We start from the raw sequence: 21,868 nt of genomic DNA on the forward strand, positions 1-21,868 counted from the left end.
CCTACAACATGGGACTCTTCAAGACCCGTGTTCACTCCTTCCTCTCCACAAAAAGACCCTCCACACAGCATCCCCAAAGATGACATAGGCCATGAGGGAAATTATTTTCTTCAGGGCCTCCTGTGTGGAGTAAATATAAATAAAAATAAAAAATATTAAAAAATATTTTCAATAGCATCAAAATCAAGAGAGTATGGCTACTCAAGAAGTGGTAAAATAATAATAATAATGATCTTCATTCATATACACACACACAGTGTTAGATTGCCAATGTGGAGGGCCATTATTGAACATCAAACACTCGAACAGAGCCGCCTCCTATAATCTGAGTAAATATTATACATATCTGCTACAGGGCCGCCGCGAAAGGTTCCCTCCCCCACAAGTGTGCGAAAACGAAAAATAACCCCCAAATCAAATATATTTACAAAGAAAGATTCATATGTTTTGGGATTGCATGTTGAAAGAGTGGACACATTATTACGAAATTCGTTTCATCATAAATATAAAATGTTAATTTCGATCAATTATAAGGTTAGGAATTGTAAGAGAGACAGAGCGCGTACCAAAAGTTCTATGTCAGTAGTGACGTCATGATGAATTAGGATTACCTATATAAACATAAAATACAGAGAAAAAAATTGTAACTGTTATCCCTTCATGCTAATTTGTTCGCTTTTGGGAACAGCTCATATGATCTCAAAGAAATCACTGTTATCTCTTCATGCTAATTTGTTCGCTTTTGGGAACAGCTTTATATGATCTGACAGAAATCGCTGCTATCCCTTCGTGCTAATTTGTTCGCTTTTGGTAACAACTCATATGATCTGACAGAAATCGCTGTTATCCCTTCTTGCTAATTTGTTCGCTTTTGGGAACAGCTCATATGATCTCACAGAAATCGCTGTTATCGCTTCATGATAATTTGTTCGCTTTTGGGAACAGCTCATATGATCTCACAGAAATCGCTGTTATCTCTTCATGCTAATTTGTTCGCTTTTGGGAACAGCTCATATGATCTCACAGAAATCGCTGTTATCTCTTCATGCTAATTTGTTCGCTTTTGGGAACAGCTTTATATGATCTGACAGAAATCGCTGCTATCCCTTCGTGCTAATTTGTTCGTTTTTGTGAACAACTCATATGATCTCACAGAAATCGATGTTATCCCTTCATGCTAATTTGTTCGTTTTTGTGAACAACTCATATGATCTCACAGAAATCGCTGTTATCCCTTCTTGCTAATTTGTTCGCTTTTGGGAACAGCTCATATGATCTCACATAAATAGCTGTTATCGCTTCATGCTAATTTGTTCGCTTTTGGGAACAGCTCATATGATCTCACAGAAATCGCTGTTATCTCTTCATGCTAATTTGTTCGCTTTTGGGAACAGCTCATATGATCTCACAGAAATCGCTGTTATCTCTTCATGCTAATTTGTTCGCTTTTGGGAACAGCTTTATATGATCTGACAGAAATCGCTGTTATCTCTTCATGCTAATTTGTTCGCTTTTGGGAACAGCTCATATGATCTCACAGAAATCGCTGTTATCTCTTCATGCTAATTTGTTCGCTTTTGGGAACAGCTTTATATGATCTGACAGAAATCGCTGTTATCTCTTCATGCTAATTTGTTCGCTTTTGGGAACAGCTCATATGATCTCACAGAAATCGCTGTTATCTCTTCATGCTAATTTGTTCGCTTTTGGGAACAGCTTTATATGATCTGACAGAAATCGCTGCTATCCCTTCGTGCTAATTTGTTCGTTTTTGTGAACAACTCATATGATCTCACAGAAATCGATGTTATCCCTTCATGCTTATTTGTTCGTTTTTGTGAACAACTTATATGATCTGACAGAAATCGATGTTATCCCTTCATGCTAATTTGTTCGTTTTTGTGAACAACTCATATGATCTCACAGAAATCGCTGTTATCCCTTCTTGCTAATTTGTTCGCTTTTGGGAACAGCTCATATGATCTCACAGAAATCGCTGTTATCGATTCATGCTAATTTGTTCGCTTTTGGGAACAGCTCATATGATCTCACAGAAATCGCTGTTATCTCTTCATGCTAATTTGTTCGCTTTTGGGAACAGCTCATATGATCTCACAGAAATCGCTGTTATCTCTTCATGCTAATTTGTTCGCTTTTGGGAACAGCTTTATATGATCTGACAGAAATCGCTGTTATCTCTTCATGCTAATTTGTTCGCTTTTGGGAACAGCTCATATGATCTCACAGAAATCGCTGCTATCCCTTCGTGCTAATTTGTTTGCTTTTGGTAACAACTCATATGATCTGACAGAAATCGCTGTTATCGCTTCATGCTAATTTGTTCGCTTTTGGTAACAACTCATATGATCTGACAGAAATCGCTGTTATCGCTTCATGCTAATTTGTTCGCTTTTGGTAACAATTCATATGATCTGACAGAAATCGCTGTTATCGCTTCATGCTAATTTGTTCGCCTTTGGGAACAGCTCATATGATCTCACAGAAATCGCTGTTATCGCTTCATGCTAATTTGTTCGCTTTTGGTAACAACTCATATGATCTGACAGAAATCGCTATTATCGCTTCATGCTAATTTGTTCGCTTTTGGTAACAACTCATTTGATCTCACAGAAATCGCTTTTATCCCTTCATGATTATTTGTTCGCTTTTGGGAACAACTCATATGATCTGACAGAAATCGATGTTATCCCTTCATGCTAATTTGTAGTTTTTGTGAACAACTCATATGATCTCACAGAAATCGCTGCATCTCCCTTACTGACGTGATGAGAAATGATTTGAGAAAAAATACCACGCTTTATATTCAGATCTAGAAATTAAACAAAGTAGAATTAAAATGTGCACTATTATGTAATTTAAGGTTCCGGGACTTTACTACACATTATCTTTCTAAAACAGTTTTCAGTTTTCGGATGCGTTCAGAAATATTCCATTTATTTGGATTTTATTGCAAAGCTGAAGTACTCCAAACTTCGGACAAAATAGGCCCGAGGATTGAAAAGGTAAGAATTTACTAAACACGTAGTTTCCATTATTTTCATTATTTTTTGGTTCAGTACATTCTGTCTTAATTCTATTTTTTATTAAAAAAATCCTTACCTCAAAACTTTATAAATGTATGAAAATATAATGTTTATAGTATCATTAAGGCGATGCACCAAGTCGTGTAATATTTGGAATCGATCGGCTAACAATGACATTCATTAATGCAGATGGCGATAAGGTTTTAATTCCCGCTTAACATCAGCCGCCTGCTTTGAATTATGCGAGAAAAAACAGTCAAAATGGGTGTTTTATTTCATTTTGCGAAGTTCAAGCAGAAATATGATAATCTCTTATCATTTCTTTGACATTTTTGATGAACTGCTGACCCTCGGCCGCCCGCGTGCAACCCACCAATCGCACCTATGGTCGTGGTGGCGCGCGGCCCTGATTACCAATGAACTCAGCATAACAAATGAGTACTTATCTACTGCGTGTTTCTCTTTAACTCAATCGCAAACAACCGGTTTTTCCCAAAACATTGGGGCTAAATAAACGAGGTAGGTACTCCACCAAAAATTTACCTAATTTAGTCGGCTGAGATTTTCACTACAAGGTATTTAGCGAATATTTATAAAAAAATAAAAATATAATTAATATTGATATTAAGTTTGTAGAAGTTTGTAGCTAAGATCTTCCAATAAAACACGCCAGTATGTATACATTTCCAGAAGAAGATACAATACAATTATTTGTCGCGCCGTGATGGCATCACTTTAGTTCACAGTTCTCATACTGATAATTCCAGCAGGTTGGTTTAATTAATATTTCTTAGATTTTTTTGTTGTACTTGTTCCGTTTTTTTTAAATTTTACACTTCACAACAGCACCCATTGTACAGACGGGGAAACTACATCGCATTTACCCCCTGTACAGTGTACAGGGGATCAATGCTTCCTTCGAGCAGGCTCCATTGAAATACCTGTAGAATAGACTCCCAATGCCCACATTGTGTCTGTGCATGGCGATCAGTCTGTCAATCAGACGAACAGCCCTGCTTTGCACAAAATGAACCCGATTTATCAGGTACTAGCTGGCATTGCTGGGAGTTAACCTTTGAAGAAAGACATATATTTTTACAATTCCGTAGAACATTATTTTGATGTATCTCATAAGGTTTAGCCAGAGTTAGCAATGTAAGCGCCCGAAAAATTTTTACGACTCGATCACAAAAGTCGACTTTTCTCTACTTTCTATAAATCTAATTCACATGTATTATATATATAAACCTTTCGGAAGAAATTCTCTAAGTGACAGTGAAATCCCTATCAAAATCCGTTGCGTAGTTTAGAAGAATTAAGCGCAGAAACAAGTGGATGCGGGTATCTACTTTATTTTAATAATTACAGATTTTGTGGTACTCCAGGCCAGAGGATGAAATTGGTAGCCATCTGTGAATTTGTGCACAAAGCTCCATCTTCGTAATGTTTTTGACATCTCAGCAAACTTCTGATAGTCCAAGACAGATAGATAGTTGATTTGGTCCAAGAGCCAATCTTGTAAAACTTACTTCACTGCTGTCTATGTTGTATTGAGAATAGTACCTTTTACTGCCGTCAGCTCTGCCATATTATTTTGTTTATTATCAATATGTCAGTGCCGATCTGGGAGTAAAACAAATTACCCTTTTAAAGCTCATTAGTTGTTCTAAAATTCGCGAGTGACCATGTTGTTATATAGTTTAGTGTTGTTCACATCCAGTGTTATTGTCTGTGGTAAGTTGATTACAACTTTATTGTAGACGGCCTTCACACAATAACTAGCAGAGCGATCAAAACTTATCCTCACAAAAATTTTGCGAAATCAGATTCAAAATGTACCTCGGTTAAAATTTACTGTTTTAATGCAAATTAATTAATTTAATAAATATACAGAACAATGGGACGAGGTTAATATGCACATTTTATGTTTAAAAACACCTTGCATCAGTTAGTTAACAATGCGAAACAACTATTTAAGTTTCCAAAGATTGAAATAATATATTTTAACAGCCATTTCGTTCAAAAACACAAATAATTTGACGTCTTTTCTTCACGCGCGCCGTGTTTTCACATACCTAATAAAATTGAAACGGGTTTTTAGGTTAGTTTTTTTGTTTTTGTTTTAGAAAGACAAACATTCCGGGTTACAAATAATGTGACAATATTTGAAAATCTCCTACTGAAGTAGGACTTAGCCAGCCGAGGGATTGAACTAGAGAAGAGGCGTATTTATCGTACCCAGTAAAAGTACCGGGTATTTTCATGCGATACTTTATAATATTTAATATTTGGCTAATTTATATAGCGCCGTTTCCGTGAGAAATGTACTTGTGACAAATCTTGAAAATACCTGGTTTCAAAATACTCGCAAGTATTTTATACTGGGACTAAATATTTTTAATAGGTACTTGTGATGGGTATTTTTAATAGGTTCTTTTGATGGGTATTTTTAATAGGTACTTTTGTTGGGTATTTATGATAGTTACTTTTACCAGGTATTTTTGACAGGTATTTGTAATAGGTACTTTTGACGGGTATTTTCAATAGGTACTTTTGACCGGTACGCATTTTTTATAGGAAAAAAGTGGGGAATTTTTCGACAGGGAATTTCGTAGCCACGTCCCCCCATGGATTTGAAAAAATACTGTGGAGAATCGAATATCGAATATTTTTTGTGGGAAATTACGTTTCACAGAAATTCTCTAACAACCCTATTGGGTTGTTAAATTTGTGGGAAATCTGTGGGTAGAAATTATGTGAGTGCAGTTTAGAAATTACTTATTCTTAATCAATCCTCGGGTCGGTATTAAATACTTTTGAGTATTTTGTCACCGATATTTTTACCAGGTATATTTTTGTACCTGTACTCATTGTACCCAGTAACGAAAAGTACCCACCTCTAAATTGAACACATTACGCCTGGGTGGGACCCAAAATCAGCCACCGACCGGCCATTGTTTTGTTATTTTTAATTGTACCCAAACTAGGAACCTATTTTAGGTTCTTGGGTTCAGAATTTTAATTAAATAAGAGAATATCAAAAACTTACCTTAAAACTTTCACATCAAACTAAGAATCTATTTTGAATTCTTGGGTTCAGATTTTGGAAATTTTTATTGTTTTTTTTTATTTTCATTATAAGCACCCGTTAAACTGCCAAGTGCAGCAGGCCATGTTCCCAATATTAAGAGGAAGCTACAAGCCAAAAATGTGTATATTCTTGGTATACCTTATATTGTAGGTAATAGGCATTAAAATCGCTTGACAAACGGAGTCTAGAAGCGTTCGATTTCAAGCAAAAAACTGATTTTTATTTATTTTCTAAATAATTTTATAAGAAAGCAAAAAAGTTAATCAAGTGAAACTGTCACAGATAATCTTAGCTATAGTAATATATTTGTTTAAAGTTGTTTCCTTTATGCCTTCATACATTTCTAATGAAAAATTTTTTTTTTTTTGTAGTTTATATTTATATTTTTTATTTAGTAATTTATTATTTTATTTGTATTCTACTCAAGCGAAACGATAGGAAAACCTTCAATTTATCTAAATCATATTTTTTTGGTATTCATAATATTCACCAATTCGTTATAAAGATTAATCAAAATAGTGTTTGGCATTAAGTTTCGCCAGCACAAACGCACACACATAACAAGAAGCCACAATATAGAAGATTGATACAAAAGAATAACATTTCAAGTGATTACAATACAAAGACATAAAATACATAGACAGATAGATATAACACAGTCACATACTCGTGGATATACACAGACAATACACTAATAGACATATTTATTCGATTACATGCATACAATCAATGGATAATAATGTATTTACAAACAATATCAATATAGAAAATCTTGATCCATTAACCATTTATTTATTTATTCATTTTCGGGAAATCGACAGTTTACATTTAATCAGTTTGTACATAAGTATTATATAGTAAAATAAAACCAATTACGGATTGCCTCCTTGTGACTTTAACTGATACAACATAATATGGAATAAGTTGTGTAAATTTGTGAGAAAGGAATATGAATTAAAAAATTTATACAAAACAAAAGATAATACAAAACGAAAAATTTACAAAATAATACATATATAGCCATGGAGAGAGGTTGTAGATATAAATCAAATCATAATAGAGATATAAACAATAGAGACATAAACATTATTCACAAACCATCGGAGAAACATTATTTTATGGACCTCTTGTATTTGGTAAGTTCGCAACTGAAAATATCAACCTTGGATAATACGCTATTGTAATTATTGCATAGTCTGTTCAGGCAAAATTCTGCTTAGTTCTTTTTAGTTCAGTTTTGCAGGTTGACTTGTGTTTACATCCATCGGCATCTCATTAAATATAGAAGTCAAACAATAAGTCAATAAGATTCAAGGCAATAAGACATGTTAATGATTACCATATATTTTCAAATAACTTGTAAACAAATGTCAAGTTATGAAGTTTTATCGAATAAGGAATCCTATAATTTTTGATTATTCTATTAGTGATATATCGTTAGTTTCTGTCTCGGAAATCAATGACTTGGGTATATTGTTTGATTTGAAACTCAATTTTATAAAGCATATAGAAATCATATCCAACAAAGTTCATTCACACACCATCGAAAGAATCCAAAATAAATTCTTAAGATATGTAAATTTTTGAATAGTTATTCCTAGAGAATCCCTAGATTACGGCTACCTTCTTTATTCATTAAATTTATTAAAATTCTAGTTGCTTCATTTAATTTCGTTCCATGTTCCTAGAAGGACAGTTACAAAACAGTACCTACCTAAAGGGGGCACATTCTTTTGTATCACAAACCATGTTACACAAACCTAGCGTAGCCGCTGAACTACTTGAAAACTGGGATGTTTTTCTTGCCTTGACGCGAGCAGGCGCTATAAAGGGGGCACTTTCTTTTGTATCACAAACCATGTTACACAAACCTAGCGTAGCCGCTGAACTATTTGAAAATTGGGATGTTTTTCTTGCCTTGACGCGAGCAGGCGCTATAAAGGGGGCACTTTCTTTTGTATCACAAACCATGTTAAACAAACCTAGCGTAGCCGCTGAACTACTTGAAAACTGGGATGTTTTTCTTGCCTTGACGCGAGCAGGCGCTATAAAGGGGGCACTTTCTTTTGTATCACAAACCATGTTACACAAACCTAGCGTAACAATTCTTCTACAACTTCGCAGTATTACGCGCCTATGAGAATCCCAAATTTGGGAAACATATACTAAGATGTTGTAGATATATTTAGCTCAACAATATTCCAATATAAGTTCGCTCTAATACATTTTATGACTTCAAATAGAACCGTTTCATTTGGTGAAATATATACCATTATAAACCAAGTAGAGTTAAGACTTCGACTTGGAACAATTATTGAAGAGTCACCTAGCTAAATGCTGATATGACTATGTAAAATTGTACTGTAATTGGAATAAATATTCTGATGTACAATAATAAAAAATACTCTGGAGGTTGCAAAATGTAGTTTTAATCGATTTATTGTATCTAAAGATCAAATGATATTTATTATTTACCAGTGAAAGTATATTTTTTTGTTTGGTTATAAAAAAAAATTATTTAAAGTCACCCGATTCCAAAATTTGATTTACATTTTTTACTCCAAATAATGTAAGGAATTACTGGTTTAAAGTAAGTCAAGTGCATCACTTAACACCCTTTATATGGAATCCGAATAAATTAAATAAGAGAAGGAAAAAAACTAATCTTAAAACTTTAACATCAAACTAAGAACCCATTTTAGGTTTATGGGTTCAGAGTTTGGATTAATTAAGAGAAGGAAAAACTAACCTTAAAACTATCACATTAAACTAAGAACTCATTTTAGGTTTATGGGTTCAGGGTTTAGATTAAATAAGAGAAGGAAAAACTAACCTTAAAACTGTCACATTAAACTAATTACTTATTTTAGCTTTATGTCTTCAGAGTTTGGATTAAATAATAGAAGGAAAAACTAACCTTAAAACTTTCACACAATTTTTACTTAAAACAATTTTTTGCTAGCGCCAACTGCGTTCAGTTCTCCAGCATTAACCCTTCTTTCAATATCTCTGTCAGCCTTCCCATCTCTCTAGAGCAGGGGTCACCAATTACTTTCTTCAGGGGTCCGTTTTTTACTTGTTTGTAGCGCCTTAAGGGTCCGTTTGGTCTCATAATGTCGTTTTATATTTGAGCTTTTAATTAACGCAACTCTTTGTTGACAAATCTAGCACATAGGCATTGCTCTAGCACTCTAAAACAATACAAATCGGTCCATTCTGGCAAAAACTGTCTATTTTCGGCTTCCACCTTTCTTTTTTTTTGGTTCCATTGGTTTTTTTTTTTTAAATCGCATTAAGCGTGGCCAGCGATCCCAAATAATTACCAATATAAATAGTGTCACTTTTCTGGATAATTACCCATTTCTCGGCACCAAATGAATTGGGCATTTAATTCATGAATGTGATTTACAAATTAATACAAGTAAATCCAGAGAATAGTGCATTTATATTAAAAAATAAAACTGACATCTTCAATTGGATATAATATAAAAATAATCTTAGATTTGGTTCTTTATTAATTATAAACTGATATATTACTAAGTAAATCTAAGAAATGTGGTAAATAAAAAGGACATTAAAAAATATTTTCATTCTCGTATTAAATATGGAATTATAGGATGGGGATCTGCTGTATATAAGTAAATACATAACCTGAACAAAATTCATAAAGGAATCATAAAGACCATACTGAAAGTACCCATAAGAACGCTTTCGATTGAAATTTTCAATAGTTTTGAAGTATCAAATATACAACAAATATATGCTATTAATATACTGTTGAAACTATTCAAACATACTGAATCCTTTACGATACCGCGTATTCATCAAACAAGGTCAAATCACAATGACATAAAAAATATTCCAGGTCATAAAACCACATTCGGGCAAAGAAATTATATTTATTATAAAATTTGAATGATTACAAATCAAGAATAAAAAAGAGATTAATGAAAAAACTCTGAAAAAAACATTAAAAACGACATAGAAAACCAATAAAACACCCTAGCGAGGTGGACTAAGAAATACAACTTACCATAGATATACAAGGTTTTCCAATAAGAGGTGTTATTTTGATATTAAAGAAAATTCCTGTAAAAGATCATTGGTTTCATTGCTTGTGTGAAAGTAAACGTTGTCCAGATCAATACCATCCAATTCCGGCCATAAAAAATCATTAATCATCTCTCGATAGCGCAATCAATTCACCGTAACTGTTGCTCTAGCCTCATTTTCGAAAAAGTAAGGTCCAATGACTCCGCCGGACCATTAACCGCACCAAACAGTCACACGTTGAAGATAGAAAGGCTTTTCAACAATAACTCTTGGGTTTTCCGAGCCCCAGATGCGACAATGTTGCTTGTTGACGAAGCCACCGAGGTGGAAATGGGCCTCATCACTCAAGATGATTTTTCGATGGAATTTTAATAATTAATAATAGTGAATTTTAATAATTTAATGCGTTGTTGAATCGTGTATCGTTCCATTTTTATTAATGGCGTAGTTTCTACTTGTCAAAGAATACATGTATTAATTAAAGCGCTAAGTGTCAAAAACTAGAACTGCTTGCTGTAACAAAATACTGATTTGTCTAATAAAATTATATGTGGCCTACCCTTTGTAAAAATGTTACTTAGTAGTATAGAACAATCTCGACGGCTTCCATAATTTAAAAGCATAAATTAATTTTGAATTTCTACAAAATAAAAGTTTAAAACGGACAGCGACGGTTACGGTGAAGCTCCACAATAAGAATTTTATGTAATGCTCTAAGTGCCAACTCAGGGGCTCTGGCAGATCTAAGTGCACAACCTTCACATGGGGAATAGGGATGTGCATATAAATAAAACAAATCACTTATTTGTTTAATTTAATAAAAAATTATTCTGGTGTACAAGTACATATTTATTTAAATGATTCAAACATAATTAAAAGTGTCGGTGTGTGAAAATTAAACAAAGGAATATAACTTTTCATAAAACCTATAAACATATTTTAAAAGGAATACAGTGTTTCAAAAGTAGGTACCGCTCTACCAAACAAAATGCAAATAATAAACAGTTTAAGAAAATAATACAATACCTACCTAGCAAAATGTATGGAAAAAGCATAGATAATTTTGTATTTGACATTTGGTTGACACTCTTCACCGATGGCGACATCTACAATTAGCTTTGCGTGGCCAACCCCATTATGTATTGTGAAAGCATACATTTTGATTAATAAAAGTTCGGAGGTCATATCATTAAATGCATTTTTTATTAATATTATTGTTATCAACATCACGAAAGACCAATAAATCATTGGAAACGGCTTTATGAAACATAACGACACTAAAAAACTTTTTGTTGTTGTTTGTTTTTGGGGTGTTATGCCGTGTTGCGCTAACTCCTTCTTTAGCCGACGTTTCGGACAGCGTTGCAGTGTCCATCATCAGGGCAGATCCGGTAGATCCGAAGATGTGTCTACCGGATCTGCCCTGATGATGGACACTGCAACGCTGTCCGAAACGTCGGCTAAAGAAGGAGTTAGCGCAACACGGCATAACACCGCAAAAACAAACAACAAAAATGCTTTTGGCCGTGAGAATCTAAAAACTTACCTGACTAAAAAACTTAATTATTATTTTCCATGAAATAAGTAGGCATAATAAATTAAAAGTTACGAGTACATAAGAAAAACGGTGGAATTAAAAGAATTATCTGTTTACAAAATGATTGGATTCGAAATTAATATTTACAATATGAATGAATAATATTATTACGACAGGCATGCACATCACTAGCGCGTCAGTACCAAAACTAACAAAATGTTCAGAAAAATAATATTATACACATACCTCAGAATTTGGTGGTTTTTTGGCAGGAATGACTTTATTATTTAGTGTGGAATACTCTTGGCCACTGGTTTTTAGTTTTTTTTCGCATTTTGCACGCTTCCTTTACCTTTTTGATGGCGTTTTACAAGCAAGCTCGCGACTGTCAACACACCATCGCCGGCCATTTTATATGGAATATCAATGAACACTGTTGTGGCACTTAAACCATTTTAAAAGATAACATACCAATGGAGTTACAGCGATGCCAGACTTCATCAATTTATTGTATTTTTTTGAACTGCCTTAGGCACTTGGATCCTATTTAGGGTTATTGGCATCGGTACATAGAATACATTTCTGTAAAAACATCGTTTTCGATTTTTTGGGCACTTAGCGCCTTAATTAATACACGTATTCAAATGTCAAAAAATGACAGATTAAAAAGTAACATCTACCGAAATAGCGGGCTATTTAAAATAACACCTTTTATTGGAAAACCCTATATTTAGTATCATATTTTGTATATGCAATATTTAAATAGTCGCTATAATAATAAAAAAGTGTGGCTATTATAGGGGGTCATAAACAGACATGTTAATTCTGCAAAGTTCTTTCTTTTGAATGAACTATTTCTAATTTTGGCTGTTGTCGTGGAACTTAACCTCACAAAACAACAAAATAAAACGCTAAATATACCTACTATTTTACTTATTGAATACATTAAAGTCATATAAGTCTTTATTGAGAATTCTGTTGAATTATCAACGTATTGGTAAATAGTGGTTTTTCCTGCTGACGAGTTCGACTGCTGACTGGCCTTAGCAGCACACGCAGCAGACCAGCGACATCTTCCGAATTTTTAATTTAGTCGAATTGTAAACAAAACTGGTTCGTTACCTTTCTTGGTTTTTGTTTTGGGCCTAACTTACTATTAAACGTGTTTTAAATTTAACACAACTGATAAACAACCATTATAGTGATTTAATATGAAATCTATCTGAATTTCACTTTTGTTTACGATAATTAATGCATCAATTCTAGATCGAGTTGAAACTCGGCAGATAAACTCATTGTCGATGACAATGCATTATATCAACTTTTGGTGGTAATCACGCATGGTTCCATGATAACTCAACACAGCGACAATTCAACACACTTTTAAAAAGTGATATAAAGTCATTAGAAACGATGAAAATAAAAATTAACATACCCTAACCTAATCTACTTAACCCAGTTAATAAAATGTTTGTTTCATCACTTTCCAGGACTTTATATAACTTTTTAAAGATGTGATGAATTATCATTGTGATAATTTATCCGGTCACCATCACGCATATATACGCGGACACATATATTTTTTTGTGAAATTGAGTTACATTACGGTAGTTAACATACGAAATAAATGTCGGTCCTACCCGATCGGCATTTGGAGAGGTTGGTTCGACTCCAGTTCCTGGGTAGGAGGGTTCTAACAGAAAATTACTAAAAGAACTTTGTTTTTTTGTGTTGATTTTTTTGTTTGCCGCGTATATAAATTCTTTCAGTTCTAAGAGCTTCATTAGTTCAACTCATTTCGTTAAAAAACAATTAATTTCGACGTTTTGAAGTGTATGTATGGACAGCTAACCAAAGCTTATCTAATACTATGGAGGCCGTGTTAAAAATTGTCTGTCGTCAGTCGGAATATTTATTATCAATCGTTGGCCGTGCTCGCAAATATCGCTACCTTACCATAGATGACGGATTTCGTTAATATTAAATTGACGTGGGGTTTTATCGATAGTCCGTGCCAGACCTCCTGGTGAATTATCACTATTTGGAATTAAAACGTTGCTTGAAATGGTTCAAGCCTTTTTTGGCGACCACATTATACTTCTTAACCTACCTATTTTCTATCTTCTTCCCTGGCCCGCTTGCTTCAGCCTCACAACATATCCCGTTGTATATATATATACATATATGGACCACGAAGAGGAGAATTACTCAAACTCAACTGTAAGTATTTGTATTGTGGGACTACTTTATTTCCTCCCACATGTGGCAAAACTATCGTGAATTAATCCGCTGCTAGACGCAAGCGTGTATGTGTATACTCTGTGCAAAAACGGGCGGTCCGTTTGATAGATTCCCCAATCTTAACAAACGGACTGCAATCTTTAGAGCACAGGCGTCAGGTAGGTATGCTGTGCTTGTTCTATCGGTATTACAATGGAAGATGCTCTGAGGAACTAGCGTCATTGATCCCTTCGGCACCGGTGCGTAGTCGGGATACACGCCAAACGCGCGCCCAACATTTGTACACGGTTGACATTTGTCACATGAGAACGGGTCGCTTCTACGATTCGTTCTTAAGTTCAACAGCTCGGCTGTGGAACGAACTGCCGGCCTCTGTGTTTCCTCCCTCCTACAACATAGGACTCTTCAAGACTCATGTTCACTCCTTCCTCTCCACAAAAAGATCCTCCACACAGCATCCCCAAAGATGACATAGGCCCTGAGGGAAATTATTTTCTTCAGGGCCTCCTGTGTGGAGTTAATATAAATATATATATATATATTAGAAACGATGAAAAATTAACATACCCAAACCTAATCTACTTAACCCAGTTAATAATTTTTTTGTTTCATCACTATCCAGGACTTTATATAACTTTTTAAAGATGTGATGAATTATCATTGTGATAATTTATCCGGTCACCATCACGCATATATACGCGGACACATATGTTTTTTGAGAAATTGAGTAACATTACGGTAGTTAACATACGAAATAAATGTCGGTCCTACCCGATCGGCATTTGGAGAGGTTGGTTCGACTCCAGTTCCTGGGTAGGAGGGTTCTAACAGAAAATTACTAAAAGAACTTTGTTTTTTTGTGTTGATTTTTTTGTTTGCCGCGTATATAAATTCTTTCAGTTCTAAGAGCTTCATTAGTTCAACTCCTTTCGTTAAAAAGCCATTAATTTCGACGTTTTGAAGTGTAGGTATGGACAGTTAACCGAAGTTTATCTAATACTATGGAGGCCGTGTTAAAAATTGTATATCGCCAGTCGGAATATTTATTATCAATCGTTGGCCGTGCTCGCAAATATCGCTAACTGACCATAGCTGACGTATTTGGTTAATATTGAATTGACGTGGACTTTTATCGATCGTCCGTGCCGGATCTCCTGCTGAAATATCACAATTTGGAATTAAAGCGTTGCTTGAAATGGTTCAAGCCTTTTTTGGCGACCACATATTACTTCCTAACCTACCTCTTTGCTATATTCTTCCCTGCCCCACTTGCTTCAGCCATCAAACATATCCCATTGTATACAGGGTGTATCGGCACGTACCCGACAAACCTTAACCAGCTATTCCTTAGCATATTTGGAGTAAAAAATCTTATGTGCACTTTGCTGTCCGGTAACGTTTTTTTTAATAAAAAATTTACTATTCATATTTTCACCACATGTCACCACTGTTTTATCCTTTGTCAAAGTTTGAAAACCCATCTTGCCATATTTTATTTGAATTCCGTTGAATAATGCACGTGTGTACCTATATTGGCGCACTTTTACAATCACAACGAAATGGCACGGCACCATTCGTCTCATTTTTAACTATTATTATTTAGTGTGTGCGAAAGAGCGAAGACGCTTTTCGACATACTTGCTTATAACAGCTGTTTAACACGAAAAGCAATTCCAATGACAGTGATGTAGTGTGTAAATTGTTATTTTTTTTGTTTTTGATTGAAAAAAAAAATGCTACCGGACAGCAAAGTGCCCATAACATTTTTTACTCCAAATGTGCTAAGGAATAGCTGGTTAAAGTTTGTCGGGTTAGTGCCGATACACCCTGTATATATACATATATGTACCACGAAGAGGAGAATTACTCAAATGTGGGCATTTGTATTGACGCTGTTGCTGGGGAGTTTATACTTTTTGGAAAAATTCTGATCCCAAGGAAACTTCTCTGTGGTTGACATGTTGGCCTAGATCAAAAATGTATCTGAACAAACTGTTTAGCAGACCAGAGGTCCCCCACCCCTGCAGTAAGCCATCACGTGCACATTGTGTCGCTGCTTGATTCGTTTCAACAATAACAGTTGTACAATGGCCGTTAAAAATTATTAAGTGTCGAATAATATAGGATTTAACCACGCTATTAAAGACCATCATTACTGACGATGTTTTTTTTGGAGTCTTGTTGGTTTCTTGAACATTCCATATAACTACAATTTATAGGTGTACACCAGAGGTTCCCAAAGTGGTCTATATGGACCCCCAGGGGTCGATATCGGCATGCTGGGGGATATGTCAGCGAGAAAAAAATTTGGGGGTCCACGAGATTCAAATGGGGGTACATACGAGCGGACCCCCATTTACCTCAAGTCAACATTGATAAAACAACAATGACACAATATACCTAACACAAATATAATAGACTGAGAAATTACTTATTTGATATTTGTATTTTTATATTTCGTAAAGTTGTTAATTGAGGTATAAAAATAGAGTTTACGTTCCTTTTATATAATATATTCAAGCAAAACATTGCACATTGGAAGCCGCGACTTTCCTAGTTCCCTTGTTACTTGTTACTTGTTTTTGAAAAACTTCCATGGCAATAATGACGTTTAACATTTAAATGCACTTCACGCAGACTTCAAAGCTAAGTTTGAGGACATTTTGACTATGGAAATGCAACGTTGAAGAATCGGATATCATGTGACAAGAAGAACTGACCGGAATAAGCACTGACAAAGAACTTAAGGGGCAGTTCTGTAGGGCTAGCTACAGAAAGAAATTCTCGTTGCTTATCCTGCTTCGTTTTCATTTGGTGTAATACCTCACAAGGGTGCCCCTGTCTGCACAGTGTAAAGACAGAGCTACTATACTGCCACCCGGTTGTTGGGCAGGCACGGGAAGGGAATATTTTTACTAAAAAAATAAATGATTTTCACATGGGACGTTAAAAGTTTTAGGAAAATTCAAAATTCGGCAGGCAGGGGATCTACGAAAAAAAAAATATTTGGCAAGTGTCTACGAGGGAAAAATGTTTGGGAACCTCTGGTGTACACCTTATACAATCACCAATAAATGGTGAAATATAATTATTATATTTCACACAATTCTGTTTAAAATTCACCACGCGACAATATTGAACTTGGGAATGCAAATTGCACTATTTAAATGACCTTTTCACAATATTAAAGATCAGAGCAGCGAAATAACATGAACCCTCAACGACGACGAGAATTCGAATCAAAAACAAAATGACATATGTGTGTAAATGACTAATTAATAATACTGACATCGTTCTTCTTTCTCCAGTTCTTGTTTCTCCCGAGGTAAGATTTTAGGAAAGGAAATGACAATTTTAGTAGGACATTGGGATGTGGAATAATCACAAAACACACCACGTGTATTTCATTGCTTATCCCATTTGTGTAGATTTTATAATTGATCTTGTATGCGGAAATTTGGAAATAAATTCGAAAAAATCGTCTAACTTAAATTTGCCATAACTCAAGGCAAAAGTCAAGTGAAAACAATGATAATTCATCACATCTTTAAAAAGTTATATAAAGTCATGGAAAGTGATGAAACAAAAACATTATTAACTGGGTTAAGTAGGTTAGGTTAGGTTTAAATTTTATATTTTTTCATCGTTTTATTCACTTTATATCACTTTTTAAAGGTGTATTGAATAGTCACTGTGTTGAGCTATCATGGAACCACTGGGACAACGCCTTTAATCACTCGATCATTGGCATTAATTATTAAACGTATCAGCTTACGTATACAACCAATTTTTTCCCATATTTTAGCAACTTTCTTTTTGAATGATTACAAACTTATAAAGAATTAGTTTGTAACCTAGAAAGTGTCTCGGATAAACATTTCCGATTTTTATTTATATGGGACACCTATTGACTTTTTTTATTTTCTTTTTCACATAATATTTTTTATTACAGTTCCTTATTGCTGCGGTTTTGACATTATACAAAAAGTAATGCCTCTAAAATGAGATATACAAGAATGTTATTCATTTTTCTTTGCGAAATAAAATTATTTTACTAGGCGTCTGTTTATGTGTACAGTGTTTTAGTCCGTCTAATCTGGAACAGGCGACCTTTGCACTGCCATTCGATAAACAAAGATTATTTTAAATTCATAAAACAAACTGCAAAAGCATCATTAATTTCCTTGTTCGTACGTAATGCTGAAATAATATAAATAATCTTTTCAAATCAATACAAGCAATAACATTATATTTTCAACTAGACAACTATTTTATTTTAAGTTTTTAAATAACTTAAGAGAGAGCTACAAGGCAAAAATGTGTACATTCTTGGTACACATTATATTGTAGGTAATAGGCATTAAAATCGCTTGACAAACGGAGTGTAGAAACGTTCGATTTCAAGCACAAAACTGGTTTTTATTTATTTTGTAAATAATTTTATAAGAAAGCAAAAAATTTAATCAAGTGAAAATTTCACAGATAATCTTTGGTATTCATAATGTACACCAATTAAGCTTCACCTTAATGAGTAAAACCTCAAATTGTAACATTTAATCTTCTCTAAATAGTATAAAGCAATCCGATTTCAGCGTCTGTTTGTGCGCTTAGTTCTTCTAAACTACGCAACGGATTTTGATAGGGTTTTCACTATCATTTAGAGAATTTCTTCCGGAAGGTTTATATTTACAGGATTTTCAAATAAGAGGTGTTATTTTGAATAGCCCGCTATTTCGGTAGATGTTACTTTTGAAGCTGTCATTTTTTGACATTTGACAAGAAGAAATTACGCCATTAATAAAAATTGAACGATACACGCTTCAACAACGCATTGAAATTATTAAAATTCGCCATTATTAATTATTAGAATTTGAAAAATCTTGAGTGATGAGGCCCATTTCCACCTCGGTGGCTTCGTCAACAAGCAAAATTTTCGCATCTGGGGCTCGGAAAACCCAAGAGTTATTGTTGAAAAGCCTCTCTATCCTCGCGGTTTATGGTCCGGCGGAGTCATTGGACCTTACTTTTTCGAAAATGAGGCTGGAGCAACAGTTACGGTGAATGGATTGCGCTATCGAGAGATGTTTAATGATTTTTTTATGGCCGGAATTGGCAGCAACGAAACCATTAATCTTTTACGGGAAAAGTTTCTTTGAATATCAAAATAACACCTCTTATTGGAAAACTCTGTATATCTTTAGTAAGACGGCGCTACGTGCCACACAAGCAACGAAACCATTGATCTTTCACGGGAAAAGTTTCTTTGAATATCAAAATAACACCTCTTATTGGAAAACTCTGTATATCTTTAGTAAGACGGCGCTACGTGCCACACAAGCAACGAAACCATTGATCTTTCACGGGAAAAGTTTCTTTGAATATCAAAATAACACCTCTTATTGGAAAACTCTGTATATCTTTAGTAAGACGGCGCTACGTGCCACACAAGCAACGAAACCATTGATCTTTCACGGGAAAAGTTTCTTTGAATATCAAAATAACACCTCTTATTGGAAAACTCTGTATATCTTTAGTAAGACGGCGCTACGTGCCACACAAGCAACGAAACCATTGATCTTTCACGGGAAAAGTTTCTTTGAATATCAAAATAACACCTCTTATTGGAAAACTCTGTATATCTTTAGTAAGACGGCGCTACGTGCCACACAAGCAACGAAACCATTGATCTTTCACGGGAAAAGTTTTTTTGAATATCAAAATAACACCTCTTATTGGAAAACTCTGTATATCTTTGTTAAGACGGCGCTACGTGCCACACAAGCAACGAAACCATTGATCTTTCACGGGAAAAGTTTCTTTGAATATCAAAATAACACCTCTTATTGGAAAACTCTGTATATCTTTAGTAAGACGGCGCTACGTGCCACACAAGCAACGAAACCATTGATCTTTCACGGGAAAAGTTTCTTTGAATATCAAAATAACAACTGTGATGAAAGGCTTTAAATCACAGTGAAAGAAAAAACAGATAAACCATAGCTGCAAGAAAATATGCAAATTATTTATGAAAACGGACATGCTAACGACATCTGGCGGAGAAAGAATTGATCCAGCTTGCTTGCAGTAGACTCCTGTAATAGTTGAAATTAAATCAAGGTTCCGGGACGAAAGCAGAGAGGTCGTAAAATCGTCTAGGACGACTGGTACTTCCCCTTTCCTAGGCCTAAAAATAAACATTGAATTTTGTCAACCAATTAGATCTGAACAAAGAGCTATAAAATTTTGAGTAACCAATCAGTGAGCGGAGGGGAGTGTGTCTACGACAGACAAAGGAATAAACTTTGGATCGGGCAATAAAAAAGATAATTAATGGCTTCTTCTTTCCCACAGAAATTAGAGGTGAACGCACTTTAGGGTCAACATCGACTTTCAAGGTGACAAACTCCTGGAAATGTTTACAATAACTGAGACGTTTATGGGATGGCGAACCATTGAAATCGAGTGCTTTGAAGATTTTACAAGTTGAAAAACACACACACGAAAATGCAATGGAAAAACTATAAACGTGATAGTATAAAAAAGGACGGGAAAAGCGAAGGAAAATCACTGGCAGAATTTCAACTGTAGTACAATTATTTATGATAGAAGGAGGGTGTCATGTTCGATAAAAATCGTACTAAAGAGAGGTGAGAGTTTTGGAAACAATGGAAATTAATCGTTATCAATTTAAGATGAAACGGACATATTGGTAAATCAATTTTGAATGAAAAATCTCGCAAAAAAAATACACATTTTAGAAAAGTGCAGCGATCGAATGGAAGGATAATACAGAGATTTTGGACTGCTACGAAGGTTCTAGGGACGTGAAAATCGAGTATCAGAAGAAGACAGTAAAACTAAACATATAGCGATAGATTAGATTCAGGAAAAGTAGACATTTTACATAATTATTAGGTTAGATATATATTAGAGTTACCCAATATTACGGAGGGATCGAAACAAGATAAAAGGTTGGCGGTCTCATGTATATTTTGAAGGATAAACAATCAAAATCCGAACATGATTTTTATTTACGTTAAGGTAATAAACGATTAGAAAAGCGATTAACTTTAACGTGGACCTTATGAAGTATTTAGATTAAGCAAAAGAGATTAAAATTAATAGGTTTGAAATTAAATTAAATTTACGAGTCTAGTACCAAAATTTTAAACGTAAACAGGTGTCCAGACATATAATTTATGTGAAATCTTGTAAGTGAGGGATGGAGGATGGGGCGGAGATTGGATCAGGCAATAAAAGTGACAGATATCCCAGAGTCAAATTAGGTATATCTCCCATAGAAGTGTGGAAAACTATATATTAATTAATAATAGATGAAGTATGAAATTTTCCTGGAGACCACACACATCGGGAAAAGTGGAGAAAAGATAAAAGAAAGGGTAAAGAACGGAGATAAAGAATAATCCAAGTGGAGAAAAGTGATACAATTCAAATTTATCCGTGAAATAAATAAATACGACTTGGAAAATAATTAATTATAGAGTTATGAGAAATAACATAAGAAAAAAAGAAGAAATTGTGCAAGAAAACGTCGCGGATAAAAGAAAATCCAAGAAGATAAGGAAAAATTCAAATCTGCGGCATTAAGAGAGAAAGTACTGGTGAAAATGGAAAAGCCCATATAAGGGACAATAAAATTGAGTAGAATTTAGACGAATCGAAATTCAAAAATGCGTAGTAAAGATTTCAGCATGGATTTAAACAATTTCGCACGAGATGCATAAAATTGAGATCTATATATATGTTATTGAGGATGGACCTATCGCGAATTGAGAAAAAAAAGGAACACAAAATCATGAGATTTTAACTACATTTTTGTATGAACAGAGGACAAAGGGAGCTTGGGCGATTAACGCAGACTTACCCGATTCGGACCCTATC

General features: G+C 34.5%; 1 protein-coding gene across 1 annotated transcript in view; it reads left to right on the plus strand.

Annotated features, from left to right (window-relative positions):
- The first annotated feature begins 4,593 nt into the window (after positions 1-4,593).
- LOC149410085 (protein lev-9-like) overlaps positions 4,594-21,868 on the plus strand; it is a 57,468-nt gene continuing 40,193 nt past the window's right edge. Inside the window, exon 1 of the mRNA XM_089648608.1 lies at positions 4,594-4,778. Within this exon, the coding sequence (XP_089504734.1) occupies positions 4,730-4,778 (49 nt within the window). The 5' untranslated portion in view covers positions 4,594-4,729. The remainder of the gene's footprint in view (positions 4,779-21,868) is intronic.

The sequence above is a fragment of the Hesperophylax consimilis genome, chromosome 28 (assembly GCF_061612785.1).
Source record: "Hesperophylax consimilis isolate HC1 chromosome 28, BYU_Hcon_1.0, whole genome shotgun sequence".
Taxonomy (NCBI): domain Eukaryota; kingdom Metazoa; phylum Arthropoda; class Insecta; order Trichoptera; family Limnephilidae; genus Hesperophylax; species Hesperophylax consimilis.